The sequence below is a fragment of the Talpa europaea genome (assembly GCF_964194135.1).
Source record: "Talpa europaea genome assembly, chromosome: 8".
Lineage (NCBI taxonomy): Eukaryota > Metazoa > Chordata > Mammalia > Eulipotyphla > Talpidae > Talpa > Talpa europaea.
This window is the reverse complement of record NC_140075.1, coordinates 40,749,176-40,766,660: the sequence shown is the minus strand read 5'-3', so window position 1 is coordinate 40,766,660 and position 17,485 is coordinate 40,749,176. Positions and strand designations below refer to the sequence as shown.

The 17,485-nt window shown below is 45.1% G+C and overlaps 1 protein-coding gene across 1 annotated transcript in view; it reads left to right on the top strand.

Moving 5' to 3' along the window:
* Positions 1 to 17,485, top strand: part of MYO5C (myosin VC) — a gene marked incomplete at both ends in the record, with an annotated part of 89,608 nt that overhangs the window by 6,010 nt on the left and 66,113 nt on the right. Inside the window, 7 exons of the mRNA XM_084240159.1 lie at positions 4,262 to 4,372; positions 7,307 to 7,472; positions 8,020 to 8,164; positions 10,457 to 10,613; positions 12,692 to 12,835; positions 13,589 to 13,670; positions 15,077 to 15,184. Coding sequence (XP_084096285.1) covers positions 4,262 to 4,372; positions 7,307 to 7,472; positions 8,020 to 8,164; positions 10,457 to 10,613; positions 12,692 to 12,835; positions 13,589 to 13,670; positions 15,077 to 15,184 — 913 coding nt within the window. The remainder of the gene's footprint in view (positions 1 to 4,261; positions 4,373 to 7,306; positions 7,473 to 8,019; positions 8,165 to 10,456; positions 10,614 to 12,691; positions 12,836 to 13,588; positions 13,671 to 15,076; positions 15,185 to 17,485) is intronic.

Below are 17,485 nucleotides of genomic sequence, written 5' to 3'. Positions count from 1 at the left end.
GTGTGACTGGTCTGTTTACATGGGTGTGTGTGTCATTGCCTATCAGGTCATTTTCCTCTCTCTGTCAGATCTCACTGGTCAGCCAGCTCTTTCTTCCATCTATTCCCTCTCCTTCTTGGCTCCCCACCCCATGCCACATTTCAGCAAGCCATGGTTCCTGACTGGCTGTCAAGAATTAAAGCATGGTGAGGATGTGGTGAAAAAGGAACTCTCCTACATTGCTGGTGGGAGTGCAAACTGGTCCAACCACTGTGGAAAGCTGTCTGGAGGTTCCTCAGTCTACTAAAAATGGAGCTACCATACAACCCAGCAATTCCACTACTAGGGATCTACCCAGATACAAAAACATTGATTCAAAAGAACACCTGTGCCTCTATGTTTATTGCAGCACTATTTACAATAGGTAAAACCTGCAAACAACCCAAATGCCCAAAAATAGATGACTGGATCAAGAAGATATGGTACAGGGCCTCCCCGGTGGCGCAGCCGTTGAGCGTTGAGCGAAGCTGCCCGCAGCCTCTGCAGCGCCAGCTCAATCCCCGACTGCTCCCCGGCCCTCGGAGAAGGGTCCCACATGGCGCGCAGACCTCTCCTGCCGCCCGCTGCTCCCCTCAGCAGTGTACTTCGGTCCTTCTGCCTGCTCTGCTCCCCACTCTGGCTCTGGTGAATTCTCTCACCCTCCCGCTCTGCTGACTGTACCCAGTGCTTGTATAAATAAATAAATCTTAAAAAAAAAAAAAAAAGAAGATGTGGTACATATACACAATGGAATATTATTCAGCAATCAAAAAAGATAAACTCATGCCACTCACAGCAAAGTGGAAGGAGCTAGAAGGAATTATGCTCAGTGAAAAAAGCCAGAAGAAAAAAAGAAAAATATCAGATGGCTTCACTGATAGCAGGAATATAGGGAAACCCAATAAGATATCAGTGTAAAAAAATAGTAACAGTACAAAACACAACAAAGCAAAAACAGACAATTATAAACCAGAGACATCCTGCAGGGGAGGAGAAAGGAGAGGGATCAGAGGGAGGGAGGGAGGAGCACAGGGGACTGAGGTGATGGTGCACGGGTGCCTTGGGGAAGGAAACTCTATGGGGACTACACCTGAGGGGGTGGGGGGGAAGCAAATGTTGTTTAAAAATGAACAATGATGTAAAAAATAAAAATTAAGAAAAAAAGAAAAGAAAGCAACTCAGATAACTCAGATAGTCATGATTGATACCCAATCAATTGATTTTATTTATTTTTGCTTACGTGAGACAATGTATATTAACTAATAGTTTAATAGGTTTACTCCTCACCTAATCTAGCCCTGGCGCCCTGTCCTTTGTTTTGTACATACTCTATTTCCTCCAAGCTCCTATGAGAATGATAAGCATATAGCACAGTTGAAAGCTTTTCAGTGAGCTCTTTCACCGCCTAGATTGCAGCTTGAACATCTTACCATATTGTGGTATCACATGTGTGTCCCTCTTCCTGTCCTTCTATCCAGCCTGCAACCCATCTCGTTGAAAAAAAATCTTAGAGTACATTGCATACATCAGTACACACCTTCCTAAATGTTTTCACACACTTCCTGTTAACTAGAGTTTCATGTTCATTCTTTGTGTAAAATGTCCAGACAGTGAAATGCACACACTATGTTCTCTGAGGTTTGAGACATGCTTCCCATCTGTGCATGTTGTTTTTGTGATATGTTGATATGTTGGGTTTTTTTTTTTTACCCCAGAATGTTATGTTTTGTGTGTTCAAGATCAATGGCATGCCTCCCTACCCCAGAGGCAACTGCGGTCCTGCTTTCCCTACCTGACCTTAGTTCACCTGTTCTAGCACTTCATTTAAAAGATGCATGCAGAGTACACTGCTTGTATAAAACATTTTTGACTAAACATTATGCTTTGGAGATTCATTCATGTTTTTGTTTATATCAGTAGCGGGTTCTTTCGGTAAATAGTATTCTATTGTAGGTGGATACCATTTATTTCTTTTAAAAAAGTCCTTCCCATATGAATAGGCATCTATAGTCTGCTCCGGTTTTTGACCATTACGAATGAAGTTACTATACTTTATTCAAGTCTTGTTGTGGACATATATATTTTTGTATTTGCCTTTTAATTGTATAAAATACATAAAACTATAATTAAGAAAATTAAAATGTAATAATTTTATTGTCCAGAATATTTTTTATAACTAAATCTGCTAAAGGTGCAGTCTCTTGGCCCAGTGAACTATTTATCTCCTCATGGTTTAAAGACACCGTCAGCCACTGGCCAGATGTTCAACTGACATTTGTCCAGGTCATTCTTTGGCCTTGGTGTTTACCCAGAGACCTGATGCAAATTCATTGTTCATTTGGGAAGATGACAGGCGCTTAGACACCAGGCAACTTTGTCTGCTAAAGACACAAATCTTCCCTATCCAAGAGTTCATGCACTTGACAATTACCTTCAGAAAATCTATTTGTTTTGGTGAGGACAATACCAAAGAACTGATATTTTTTTTTGACCTGTGAGTGTAAGCAGGTAGGAAGGAGACACCCCTGCATGCCTTGTGCATGGGCTGGGACTCATCTCAGCTGTGTCCCTGGACAGAGTGGAAGGCCTGGCACCCTTTTATCCAGGAAGCAAGGGTTAGAAGCTGGATGGCCTCTCAGGTTCATCCGGGCCTGGGAATCTGGACTATTGTGCCATGGGACTTGGGCAGTTTTCTAGTGATGCTTAACATCTCCAGTGTGTTTCCCAGTTCATGATCTCCTTGGCCCGTTACCCATTGGGGTGTCCTGTGCAGGGTGCCCTGTTGAAAGAAACCACTAACATATGAGCAGAGAGATGCAGATGTACACATGTGCACACATGACTCAGAGATGGACTTAGTAGGAAGACCGTGATGATAAGAGCAGACGCCTTGCCTTCTAGGTAACCCAGCCCTGGGCCAGACACACACACAGTGGACATTAGCAAGTGTTTTAGAGTGAGGAGTGACTGAGGAACTGAGGGACAGAGTGAGTGAACAGATGGTCACAGGAGAGTGCGAGGTGTGGGGTTGGACTGGAAGAGGGAGAGTAGTCAGTGCATATAGCACACAACAGACCTGGAGGAAAGAGAGGAGGGAATCAGGGGGCCCTGTGATGACAGCTGCAATATAAGCACATGGCAGTCATCTTTTCTTTATTTTGAGTAGCTTTTACATCCTAGTGGTGATTTCTGCGGAGTGAGACTCTCCGCTGCCCAGTGTGTGAGTCTGAATGTTAGACATGGCGTTATTCTGCTTGGGCTACCATAACAGTATCCCAAAGACTGGGTGCTTAAGCAACAGATATTTATTTCCTCATGTCCTGGAGACTGGAAAGTGCAAGATTAAGGTGTTGGCTGGGTTGGCAGCTGGCGAGGGCTTCTCCCCTTGGGTACAGGTAGCTGCCTTCTCCTTGTGTGCACACATGGCCTCTCTCCTGTCCGTGCAGTTGGAGGAAAAGTGCACATGTGAGCTCTCCACTATCTCTTAAGGGTGCTAATCTTATCAGATCGGGGCCTTATAGCTTCATAAAGTACCTCTTAAAGGTCCTCTCTCCAGACACATCCCCATGGGGATAGGACTTCAACAAATGAATCTTGTGACAACACAATTAAGTACATAGTCACATGGTTCTGCCTAAGGATATGCACATCAGCACTGGGCCAGGTGCACCGGTTACCTGTTGGAAATTGAACTTGGCAGTGACAACTGGACTTCTCTATTCCCATTGTGAGCCTCCTTGGCTGCTGACGAGCGTGGTCAGACTGTGATAATGCTGCTATAATGATTCCTCCATAGCATTTTGCGAAGTACTCTCAAGTACACAGCAAACCTGTGAAATAGTTATTGTGTCCATGATATGGATGAGAAAAATGAGACATAAGAAGTTAAATGCCCTTTCCAGATCCCCATAGTGCATCAGTGGTGAACCAAATATCTCTGCTCTGATTCTTAGAGATAGTACTCAGTTCTGCCCACTAAGGGACCCATGAATTACCTTTTCAGCCCCAGGCATCGTTTTCAAGGTGTATATAGAAGGGCTTGGGGATTCCATCACCTATAAGATGAAGCAGATTGGCATCGTGGAGACACTAAAGATGACCTCAGAAGCAAAAATGAAGTGCAAGTATACCTAATAAAGGAACTGACCTACTAGAAAAGAAGGCTTCCTGAGTCTGCTCATCTAATGATCAGTGTTTCTGTCTTTAAAATGCTAAATTAAGCCTGTCTTCTGCTATTGGTCAGTACAACAGGGTTTGGATTCCGGATCCTGAGGAAGTGTGGAAATCTGCTGAAATAGCCAAGGACTACAAAGTTGGTGACAAAGTCCTGCGGCTCCTGTTGGAGGATGGAACGGTGAGGTCCTTGCTGGCTGTAGTCACTGTGATGCATAAAGGGGTAACTGGGGGTAGGGCGGGAACATAGTCCCTGTGGGGGGATCCCCAGAGGGAGCACCTGGGGGGCACCCAGAATGGCCAGCAGGTGCTGGGGGTCCAGTGAAGTGTTTGTATCACCCACACACACACTTGCCACACCTCCCCCCCACACTGCCCAATAAAGAAGGCTTAGTGTGTCCACTGTTAACTGGGCCTCTCTCTGTGACAAGCGTCCGGGTTGGTACACAGGTCCGGCATGTGCAACACTGCTTTTCTGGGCATGCAGCATTGTTGGGAGAACACTGAATCACGATGTGCCATTTGGGTTTCATGGAGGGAACTTGGAGGGAAGTGGTTTGAGCCCCAAACATAAACTGATGGAGAAAAGCATCAAGATGGGAAGAGGAATGGAAAGTGGGGAGGGAGAGGAGATGTGACAGAAGAATGGAGAGAAAGTACAGTGTATGGATGGATAGAACCGTGTAAGCCTTGGGCCTTCCAGGCAGGGATGCGACAGGGTGATTAGGGAGGTGACAAGGAGGCATGAGATAATAAGATAGGAGCTCCCGGCATGGTTGTATGGCGCTTCTGTCAGTGTGAGCGCTGTGGGGGAGGTGGCCAGCTTTGCTCCGGGGTGGACTGGGCAGGTGAGGAGCTCCTCCTGAAGGCTGCGTGTGTCTTGATTACAAGCCTTCTCAGATTTTGCCCTTGCATTCATCATGAGTCGTCATTACCCCCAGAGCCATGATAGGATCACAGGGGCCCAGAGCTTGTGTGACCTCACATCTTGAGACTGCGGAGCTGGACAGAGGATTTGTGATCCATCTGGCTGCCAGAGGTGGTCTGGGGATTATCTTACAAATATTAATATGCTGGAATTTCCAGGGCATGTAAATGATCTTTGTGGATAAAGGACTCAGTATTTCCAATCAGACTGCCCTGAATTCAGGTCCTGCCTGGTCATTGCTAAGTCTGACAGTGACCCTCTTCACTACCTCATGCCGCGGTTTGCTGAAGAGCAAAGGAGATAACCCAGCACAGGTGTGCAGAGGCGGCAGGGACAGCGAAGGAGGCTACTCTTTCTGTTGAACCCCTCCTTCGGATCAGTGACTCCGTGCACATTTGTAGACTACCTCCCGTGCACAGTCAAGGTTCTGGTTAGTGATGGGATGGATTTGTCTGGAGAGAAAACGCCCCAGACAGTGGCTGCAGTGGCTGTTGGCCACTTCCCTAGCATCAGCAGGACTTCAGGTGGCAACCTTCCTGGCCCTGAACGGCTGCCCAGAGCGGGAGGGGAGAGGCAGGTAAGATGGCAGGTAGCCAGGCTGCTCTTTAACTTAATGCTTTGTCTATACTGTGAAGGACAAAGCCTCTTTTGTCTTGGAAAATATCAACCTTGCCTCCCCTGCCAACCTAATGTTCACATTTTCTTTTCTCTCCCCTGCCCCCTCTGTCTCTCTCTTGTTGCACACACCAGCTAAACTGGAAAAGGAGGTTGTTGATCTTAGAAGAGAAAAACTCAGAGAAAGTAAATATTATGCATAAGCAGCATTTTTCTTGATTTTTAGTCTCAAAATAAAAAATAAAAATGGGTAGATTAAGAATACTCTGTTTCGGGGATATACGTGGTATAGGAGCTCTAGGGCCATGGAAAAAGAAAAAGAAAAAAAGAAAGCTGTGCCCGGGGTAGGTCCACAAATATGAATGCCTTCATGACAGTGGAACGAGCAGCTGCCGTGGGGCTCCCATCCAGTCGTCCTGGACTGCCCGGAGATGCTCTCTCTACACAGAATTGACCAATCGACCAACCCACAACACCTCTCTTGGTGATGACGGGGGTGCTGCGACACAGGCTTCAGAGCCAGCCAGACCCACATTGACTGTGACCCCGACAAGGAGCTTAAGCTCCCTGAAGTTCCCTTCTGGGCTGTTGATTAGGCCAGTCGTGCCCTCCTTGGAAGGCAGTTTTGAGGAAACAGCCAGTGCTGACTGCCTGCATGGGGTCTGGTCAGTTGGCATTTGTTAAGGGGCGGTGGGGCTGCCTGGCAGAGCCTGCTCAGAGCCATACCTCGAGGGGAAAGCAGACTTGAAGGTGGAAGGGAAAGCTTGCTGGGTGACCTGCAGCCATTCCAGTCACTTCCTCGCAGCTGCGAAATTGGGCAGAAAGAAGTCAGAATGGGGGTAATAAGCCCCCTTGATGGCTTTGAGATTTGGAAGACCCCATCGCCTGTGGCAATAGACCACACGGCCATTCTGCTCAGAAGAGGAGAGGCGAGCTTCTGAGCGCAGGCCTGAGGTGATGGGAACAGGCAGCCCTGAAGGGGGAGCCAGGAGGTCGCAGACAGGAGTCACTGCTCTGGGGCCTCCCCAGGAGAGACCACCACTCACAGGGGCTCCCTTGGATACTTCACATGTCAGACCCCAATACAGACTTGGCCCCATTTGCAGGGAGCCTTAGTTCATTTTGTCACTTAGCAATAGAATCCCATTTTCTATAAAACGTTGATGACTTGAATGCAAAACCAACATCTAAATCACCAAGTGGAGCCCCTGTGGTCGGGTTGGGATTGGGGTGCCCAAACCTGGACACGTGACTTCCCTGTAACCCCCTCATTGGGACCTCTGTAGTTCCGAGGATTCCTGATCCGGTCCAGTTCATATTCTCACAGGTGAGAGAAGAGAGATCCAAAGGGATAAGCCACTTTCCCCGCGGCACACAGCCCGGCCCAGGTATCCTGGCTCTCACTTCCTATTGCTCCAACAGTTAGGCTTGAAGACTCTTCTGGTTACTATATCTAAATTTTTCAGAGTTAGTGATCACCCCACTGAGGTTGTGCATACGACAGGGGGCAGTGGTTTAACAGAAACAGCAAAAATCTTCTACTTTCCCAACCTAATTTCATCTTGTCCACAGGAGCTGGATTATCCCATCGATCCAAAGGCGCTGCCCCCTCTTCGGAACCCAGACATCCTTGTGGGCGAGAATGACCTCACAGCCCTCAGCTACCTCCATGAGCCTGCTGTGCTGCACAATCTCAGAATCCGCTTTGCAGAATCCAAGCTCATTTACACCTACAGCGGTAAGGAGAGTGAGTGTAGGCAGGCAGGAGCCACGCTGGAAGCTGGCGCTTGCTGTCCAGGGCATCCTGCGCCCATCGCGTATTGTTTATATCAGAAGTACTCTCTCACACCTAGACAGTTGCTCGAGTCTCTGTCAAACAGGTATAGACATTTGATCTTCTAGAATTTGCCATGAAAAGAAGTATGTAGGAGGGAAGTTCTTCACCAGGAACTAAGGTTGGACTGCCGAGAAAAATGCATGTGGATAAAGCTTGTATTTGACTTTCTCATTGGATGTGAGAAAGTTTTTACTTATCTGGGATTACAATATTATCACTGCATTTGCACTGAGAATTGCAAATGCCTGTCATTTTAAGGCATTCCCATCTGTCATCTCATGTAGCCCTCACAGTAGCCTGGGAATGTTGGCAGCCTTAGCGAAGCTGAGAGTCAGAGGATTAGATCACCTGCCCAAAGCAAAAAGAGGCAGAGCTGGGGGTTCTCAGAAGAACCTGGAGAATGGGGGACAGTAGGAATCCCATGCCTGGGTCTAATCTCTCTCCTCAGGAATCATTTTGGTGGCCATGAATCCTTACAAGCAGCTGCCGATCTACGGGGACGCCATCATCCACGCTTACAGTGGGCAGAACATGGGGGACATGGACCCGCACATGTTTGCTGTGGCGGAAGAGGCCTACAAGCAGATGGCCAGGTGACTTCTCTGCTCTCCAACCCTCCTGCGTTTGCTGGGCCCTCACAGTGCAGGGGAGGCAGCCGGCTTGGTCTGGTTAGAAGAGACTGTTCAACTGGAGGGCTGTGTTACAGAGCAGACTTCCTGTACCGAGTGGCAGAAGTTTGCACCATGTCACCAACTATCTAAACTGAGTTTCTTGACTTTTGTTCCTTCCACATAGTCAAGTCAGTCCTACAAGTCTGGGAGTAGCAGGTGCTTCTCTTCCAGTGTCTTTAATTATTGGAATGTTGATTTGTTCTCTGCTGTGAGGTACTAAGTTTTGTTTTGTTTTGTTTTTTACCCGTCCAAGGTTGCAGAAACTAATGATAGATGAGCATAGTTTTTAGCAGAAGGAGATTGGGGAATTGTCTTAATATTTCCACTTGCTCTTTTGTATGGTTTTATAGAGTTTCTGTTGGGATAGAAATATTTATTCAAAGGCTCCTATGGACCCACAATGCACACGTTGCCATATATCATCTCAGGTGCCATCAGAATAACTGTGATAAAAATGCCTGGGCTGAACTGAGATTCGAGAGTCAAGCATCCAAGGTCACCCAGCAAGTAAAAGGCAGAGCTGGGATGTGTGCTTAGATTTTCTGACTGCATGTATAATTTCTTTTTCTCATAAGTATTCTCTTTTGACTTTTATGTCCTCACTGTAAAGTAGGAAGAATAAAAACATCATCTTATTTTCACAGATCCTTTTATAAGTTGCAAAAAAATGTTCACAGATAGTGGCCTTCTTTGAGTCTTGCCACAGCCCTGTGAGGTCAATTGAGCCCCCACATTACCCTCATTTCACAGATGGAAGCCTGAAGCATGGGACCTGGGCCTGCCAGGTCTTTACTGTGTAACTCCAGGCCTCGCATCTGGTCTCCCTCAGCTGTGTTCCCATCGACAAGCTAGACATGCAGCACCCATTTCAAATTCCACTCCTGATAATCAGGCAACGATTGTGGTGGCTTCCAGAAGGTAGAAGTGCGTGGTTCTCGCCTGCAGAGAAGTCTGGTGGCCTTCCGGGGTTAGCACGACATCTCTCCCAAGTCATCCAAGAACTGGTGCATCCCAGCCTCCCATCCCTAGGGTGCGACCCTCATCCTTGTGGCCAACCTAGTACTTAGCCATTTTTTCCACATTCTAGGAGACAGTGTCCTAGGAGAAAGAGACTTCCCAAAAGTCCCACTCGGAGTCTGGGCCCAGTACCTCTATCGCTAAAGCCCCTCGTGTTCACAGGGAGGCTGCATGCTCTGTGCCCTGGGCCATGTCCCTTACCTCTCTGAGTCTATTTGCTCTTCAGTGAAATGGACACATAGGCCTTGAATTTGTGGGGACTTAAATGAGACTCCTGTATTCACAGAGTGCCCAGGTATAAACAGTGCTAGATACCTAGAACAGCATTGTAATGAGGTTCTAGCATCATAATCTTAGGACATGACAAGTTTAATGCAATTTTTTAAACATCTCTAAATTGTGTAACAGAGCATGTTGATTCACAGAGCACATACATCCCATGCGTCCTTTGAATAATTGCTCTCCAAATAATGTCTTTAGAATATTTAAATGGGGATATGCAGAAAGGAGTTGACATAGGCTGAGGCTGCTGCCCTCAGAGGCCTGCCTACATGGTTGGCCAGCAGCTGGCCTCTGAGAACTTGGGTCTCGGAAAGGTTCCCACCATTTCCTGATTGATCAGAGTGGGTCATTGTTCCTGAACTTTAACTGTATGTGCAAACAATGTGAGTCACACTGAGCACCTGCTTTCCATCTGGGCATCTGGAATTTTGGCATGCATGAGCAGAGGATGCCTATGTGCAGGCCCAAGGGCACTGGGTCTGCAGTGAGCTTCCCTGGCAGACAGGATTTCCCGTGCGCTGGCACCATCCTGTGCTGTGTGTCCTGTGTGACTCCACCGGCAGTGGGATCGTGAGAGTTTACTTCTGGCTTCCTCTGGACTTGGCCCCAGGTGCCTTGCCTTTGCTGATCTTTTCTGTGCCCTTTGGTGTAATGAATCTTTGCCATGACTGTGTTGAGTCTTGTCCAGAACCGTCCTGGGGGCCCTCAATGCAGAGGATATAAGGAAACAAAATTCCATGTTCAAACTGGTCACACAGGCAAAAGACGAGAAAGAAATTCACTGGAAAGTTAACATTTGCCTTAGAGAAACATTTCCCCTCTTCTGTCTTATCTGCATTTTTCTTACTGAGTATATTTTGCCTTCATCATAGGAAGAAATGAACATTTAAAAAATCCTTTCGTTTGTTTGCCTAGAAACAATAAAAACCAGTCCATAATCGTAAGTGGGGAGTCGGGTGCTGGAAAGACAGTGTCTGCCCGTTACGCCATGAGGTACTTTGCCACCGTCAGCAAGTCGAGCAGTAACGCGCACGTGGAGGACAAGGTTCTGGCGTCGAACCCCATCACTGAGGTTTGTCCCTGCGGGGGGTGGGAGCAGGGACCAAGGCAGCGGCAAGTGATGATAAAGAGGTGTGTTGGTTTGTGTGATATTGTGATGGATGAAACAGATATGTCTGATCAAAATACGTCTCTTGCGTGTTTGGTCTCTGACCACAGCTCTGGGCTCACAGCTGCTAAAACCCTTGGAATTTCCTCAGTGTGGAGAGAGGTCAAGTTCTCGTTTGTTATGGGAGTGGGGGCACTCTTGGAAGCCCTAACTACCGAGGCTGGTCGCCTGGAGAGCCAGCCACGAGATTAGAGAGCTGGAACGTCCAGTCCTACTCCCAGACTTTTATAAACTAATTGTTAAATAGTCGCGATTTTTCCTTTTAGCAAGTTCATTGTTAAGCTCTGAGGTGGTAACATTTGTATCTTACAAATTGATAAGTGCCACAGATCAAGGCTCTTCCTTCCCCCCTCACAGAGCTGATTCATCACACCCCACTGACTGGTCATCGGTGTGGGCAGCGGCAGCCACGACAGCAGCAGGGGGCCAGGGGCAGCCCTCAAGGAAGAAGGGACATCTGTCTGGAGGATTCAGGGCAGGGCCCAGGGAACACTTCTGCCTGTCTTGCAAAATGGAAAGAGGGTTAATTTGGATACATTTGGAAACCAGGGAAATAATTAAGAACACAATAACTCCTCTCTCTCTCTTCTCAAATCCAAGCCCTCACTGATTTAGGGATATAGATTTACCCGGTTCCAGGTAAATGTTGCCACGTAATACCCACCACCAAAGCAACCATGATCCTCCACCCTGGTCCATTGGGCCCCCTCATCAATGGGTATTTTGTTTAAGCAACTGTATCACTGGGAACTAATAGAAAAGAATAAAACCTGCCCCTTAGTCTTAAGACTCTTCTATTATAAGCATAAAATAAGCTAAATAGAAACATAAATACAAGATAGCAATAAAAAATGTATTAAGAGGCACTGTTTAGTTAAATGGCCAGTGTTTATAATTCTGTGCAATTATTCATTTGGGGTCTATCTTGTCCACCATATTGTAAGCTCCACAGGGCAGGCTTGTATCTATTTGCTTCACCTGTGCCTGCTGATCATGTGGTCCCATAGCCGCTGCTCAGTATATACATGCTGACAGAAAGCATGATGGTCTGGGCAGGAAATGCAGTGTATGTGCATGAGAAGGACTCTTCTAGATGAAGGGCACTCAAAGCAGGAGGGAGTAGGCGGGGGCATGGAATTCAAGAGGAGATGTGAAAGCAAAGCTCATGTTCAGGGTGGGAGGGATGGGAGAGGGCAGTTTTTTGGTTGAGTGGAAAGTTTGAGTGGGGGAAAGTAAGGCGCATAGATGGGAGTAAAGGTTGGGTTCAGGATGTGGACTTTTTTTTTTTTTAAAGATTTATTTATTTATGCATACAAGAGCTGAGGTACAGGCCAGAGATGCGGGAGTAGGAGGGTGAGCGGATTCACCAGAGTGGGAAACAGAACAGACAGACTGACAAAATACACTGCTGAGGGGAGCAGCGGGCGAGGTGGGAGAGGTCTGCTTCGCCATGTGGGTTGCTCCCTGGCAGGCCAGGGATTGAATTTGTGCTGCAGAGGCTGTGGATTGCTTCACAGTGTGGTGCTTAACCCCTTGCACCACCAGGGAGGCCCCAGGATGTGGACTTGCAATTGAACGTCTATAATACTTGGGGTGTGGGTAAGTTGAGGCACTTTATACGACCTCATTTAATTCTTCCAGTTCTGTAAGGTGCATGTTATTCTCATAGGTAGAGAAATGGAGACTTGAGTAGATGAAGTAATTTTTCTGTCATCATGTAGTTAAAAATGCACCTAAGGCCATGAAAGAGCAAAACCTGTGCTCTTGCTGGTCCAGCTCAGTGTCTCGAGCAAGACTAGGAGAACTTTGAGTAACAGGCCCTGTTCTCTGTGAACCTCAGGCTGCTCTGTCCGCCCTGTCCTCCCTCTGCTAATCAGGCCTTTCCCCAACATATGGGACTGGATTCACGAACACTGACACAGTAACAATGGGTGCAAAGATCTTTTTAATGCTGGGGTTTCAAAGAGTGCTGTGTTTTATAGGCTGTTGGGAATGCCAAGACCACCCGTAATGACAACAGTAGTCGGTTTGGGAAATACACGGAAATCAGTTTTGATGACAGAAATCAAATTATAGGAGCCAACATGAGAACTTACCTGCTGGAGAAATCCAGAGTTGTCTTTCAAGTAAGGATAAAATATTTTAAATTTCCTTTCCCTCAATATTTTAAACATTCTTTACATTTACATCCTCATTAGGTAGCCTATCTTGTTCTGTGGTTTGAATAAGAGAGTTTTCTGCATTTCATTTGCAATTTGGATTATTTTGTTTGTTTCTAAAAAATAAAATATTTCATGTTTGTTATCAGTGGATTTGTATGAGAAAAATGTTATGACTTTAAATTTGAGGCACTTAGAGAATGCTTGCAGGTTAAAAAAATCAAAGAAAGGTAACAAAAGCAATAACAGGCTAAGCTGTTAAACTTGCTACCAGGAAGGGAATGAGATTAGAGCTAATGATGGGGGAGTTCAAGAGAAAGACTTTCTGTCAGTAAAATGGAAAAAATTCTCATAGCTTCAGCCTAGGGGGAGAGTTACATTAAAACTTACATTTTCTTAAAAATTTCAAGAAGCATAAATTATGTTATTCCTATTTTGTAGAATGTTTTCATTTAATCACCTTTTCTCTGGGGTCAATATTTGGAAGTGATCCTTGGCCTCCGGTTGTCCCTCTGGGAGACAAAGTTCTGCTCAGGAGCTGGGCAGAGGGAACAGCGTAGCTCTCCTGGCATAACTAATGACAGCAGAGAATACACATAAAAATCTTGGTTCCACGGCAGCAGAATTGTCAATCCAGATCAGTCTTTCAATCTGTTAAAAACCTGACATTTTCACTTGTGAAGGGTTGGTTTAACTTCAGGACTTTTCTTTATTTTACAGTCCGAAAATGAACGAAATTACCACATTTTCTATCAACTTTGTGCATCTGCACAGCAATCGGAATTTAAACATCTTAAACTAGGTACGTGATGGATGGAACAGTCCCTCCCGTGTAGGGGTTTAAACTGTAGGTGAAGGTCTTGCGATATTATGTCATTTTTCAAAGAAGCATTCTGTTCAGGAGACATAAGATGCTCAGGTTTGGAGCTAGATTGATGCGTGTAACTAAGGAGACAGACTGAGGGGCGGGGTGGGTCCAGGGAGAGGGGAGGCATCAGCCCCAGCTATGAGCTTCTCAAAGCTTATTGTGTGATTGTGGTCATCCAGCCGGTCTCCCCTGAGTCAGGCCTCCTGGCTACCTGGATGTACTGCTGTGAACACCAAGCTTTGCTTTTTATCTGAACCTCCTTGGATAGTTATTTTTCTGGCTCATATGACATAGTTCCCTGTCTCCTGTGACATAGTTGAACTTTCTTGTTGCCTCAAGGTCATTATTATTTTAGCCATAACTAATTATACTTCAGGAATGGTCTTTGGTGCACATGACCAGGCACCTGTGGCCCTGTACCTCTCCCTACTCCGTCTTTCCAACAGTGCTGGTAGATGGAATGGTCAGGGGTAACTTCTAATGTGTTGGAGTTGAAAGCACATTCCCTTATCTTGGATAAATTACTTGCACTCATGGAATCTAAGTTTCTTCCAGTTCACATGATAATAATATCCATGCCTTGTCTGCCAAACAGAATGTAAATAGTAAATGGGAGAACATTCTGCTGGGTCACCTACTAATTGAATATATGTACACATGGTCAACACCTTGATTGTGGTGATTTTTTAAGGTTATAGCATGTGTCAAAACTCAAATTGTACATTTTATTTTATTGTTTTAAGTTTATTTCATCTAATTGTTTTTTTTTTAAGATTTATTTTTTATTTATACAATAGCTGGGGTACAGGCCAGAGGCGCCAGAGGGTGAGAGGATTCACCAGAGACAGAGTGGGGAGCAGAACAGGCAGACTGACAAAATACACTGCTGAGGGGAGCAGCGGGCAAGAGAGGAGAGGTCTGCCGTGCCATGTGGGAATCTCCCTGGCTGGCCGGGAAATGAACCCACACTGCAGAGGCTGCGGACAGCTTCAGAGTGCTGTGCTCAACCTGCTGTGCCACCAGGGAGGCCCTAAACTGTACATTTTAAATGTATACAGTTCACTACATATTCAGTGAACCTCAGTGAAAACCGTATAAAATTGTTAGTCCTGTGAACAAAGACCATAAACTTTATAGAGTCAGGTCTGTATTTAAATTCTTCCAGACAGCTGTAGGATCTTTAACAAGTCATGTGACTGTGGTGTCTGCATCATAGAATCTAAGGAATAAATCAAAGAAAAGTGTAAAGTGCTTAATATAACACAGTAAGTGTGAACTTCCTTTCTGCTTATCTGTCTAAATTTATGTGTCACAGACATAACACAGACTTTTGGTTTCAGGGAGTGCAGAAGAGTTTAATTACACGAGAATGGGGGGCAACACGGTCATTGAGGGTGTGGATGACAAAGCTGACATGATAGAGACTCAGAAGACCTTCACGCTGTTGGGTAAGTGAAAATATCCCTTCTAAGGTGTGGCCATTTTCTCTTGTTGGGGGAAAAAAAAAGGGCAGAAATGCCCAGTGTGTGTGCATTCTGAAGACTCCTAATAAATTTTTCCTTCAGGATGAACCATTCAGAACATACTTGGATGCCAAGTGGTTGAGACTGTTCTTTTTTCTTAAAACATCAAGAAATAAGCTCCTTTGCCCTCAGGCTCAACAGTCACTGTGAGAAACAGGACTGTAAGTCCTGGAGGTGCTCTCCAGGTCATTGGGGCTGACTGCAGAGAGGACTGGTAGAGCAGAGGCCCAGATCAGTTCAGAAATGTATTATTGAGGAGTTTGCTCTGTGTCAGGCACATCCTAAGCACTTTATTAAACTCATTTAAGCTTTAAAACCACCTTATGAGGTAGCCACAGCATTTCCCCTTTTTACAATAGGGAAATGAAGGTACAGAGGCAGCAACTGCTTTTCCCAGGTTGCAAGGCTAGTATAAGGCAGAAGTGGAATTTGCACTCAGGTTCTTAGAACATCTCCTTTTTTATGGAAAACCAAATCTTCTGTTGCTAGGATGCTGACACAAGTGAGCTAGGTCCTCTCCCCAGTGTTTCTCCCCATGTGGAGCTGATGTTTAGAAAGATGATCTAACAAATAGCATTTGTAAAAAATCATCACTATCCCATTTTGTATTGGTCTAGATATGTAATGTCCATAAGGCCTCTGCTCAGTGTGGGACCACAGGACATTTTTACAGCTTACAGAAAAGATTCATCTTAGACCTAGTTGTTTTCATTGTTCTGGCCTGGTTGACTATATTTGAATGCAAAAAATTTGTATCAGAGTAATAGACAAGATGAGCGCAATTGGGGATGGGTCCTAAACATGATTACTACCCAATTCTGCCCCTGCTTCAAGAAGGGCAATTTAAATATCTTATAGTAATGAGATAAACACTTTTGGCATGGATTAACATTTTCTTTTTTTTTTTTTAATTTTTTTTATTTATATATTTTATATATCATTGGTTATTTTTATTTTTTTTTTACATTTAAAAAGATTTTTTTAGTGTGATAAAATACACATAACATAAAATTTACATCTTAATCACTTTCAAGTGAACAATTCAGTGGCATTAAGTATATTCACAACCATCCCCATGCTCCATCTCCAGTTCATCCCAAACTGAAATTCTGCCCATAAAAGCTAACTCCTCATCCCCTTCACCCCAACTCCTGACCTCCACCATTCTACTCTCTGTCTCTATGAATTTTTTTTTTAGATAATAAATTTTATTGTTATATTCCCCATACAATTGCAGCCCCCCCATTCTGACCCCAATCCCTCCCCTCCCGCCCCCGCCCCCCTAAAAGTGTCTCTGGTTCATAGTTTTTTGTTGATTTTGATTTTCACTTTCTTATAGTTATTCATTTTCCTGGTCCCTTATTTAAGTTTTCTAGATTCCTGCTATGAGTGAGACCATCCGGTATTTTTCTTTTTCTTTTTGGCTTATTTCGCTGAGCATGATCCCTTCCAGCGCCATCCATGTTGCTGCAAATTGCATGTGTTTATCTTTTTGAATGCTGAGTAATATTCCATGGTATATATGTACCACATCTTCTTGATCCAGTCATCTATTTTTGGGCATTTGGGGATTAACATTTTCTTAAGATAATTATAGTAATAAATTCAATCTGTGGGTGTGTAATGTATACTGTTCAGAAGGAATATGCTATGTGGGAAGGGATAGGCAGTCTCATTCTGGCAAGGCCCTTAGGGGCTTCAGTTCACCTGCCCTGTCTTTCCTTCCACCTCTACTCTTGCAGAAACTTCCTTATCCACCAGATTTGCTGACAGCTGGTAAGAAAATGTATGTGAAAGCCCCTGGCACGGACTGTGCACATAGCAGGTGCTTACTAAATATTGCTGCCTGCTTTCTCTCTCTCTCTCTCTGTATGTATTTCCTGTTGTCCAAGCCCTAACTACTCTTTGATCAAAGCCACCTCCTCCTCTATGAAATCTTTCCTAATTGTTAGGATCAGCAGCAACAATTTTTTTTCCACTCTGCCACACAAACTAAATGATTTTCATAAATGTCCACACACCAACAGTGCCTGGGCTAGGATGTTTTTGCAAATAAAAGTTTATTGGAATACAGATGCACTCATCTGTATATGTGTTGTCCACAGCTGTTTACACACACCATGGTGCAGCTGAGGAATGGTTACCCAGATCACAGGACACAGAGCTCTTTCCCTCGGCCAAACATCCCATGATTAATTGATGAATTCCTTAGAGTTTGTCCTAGAG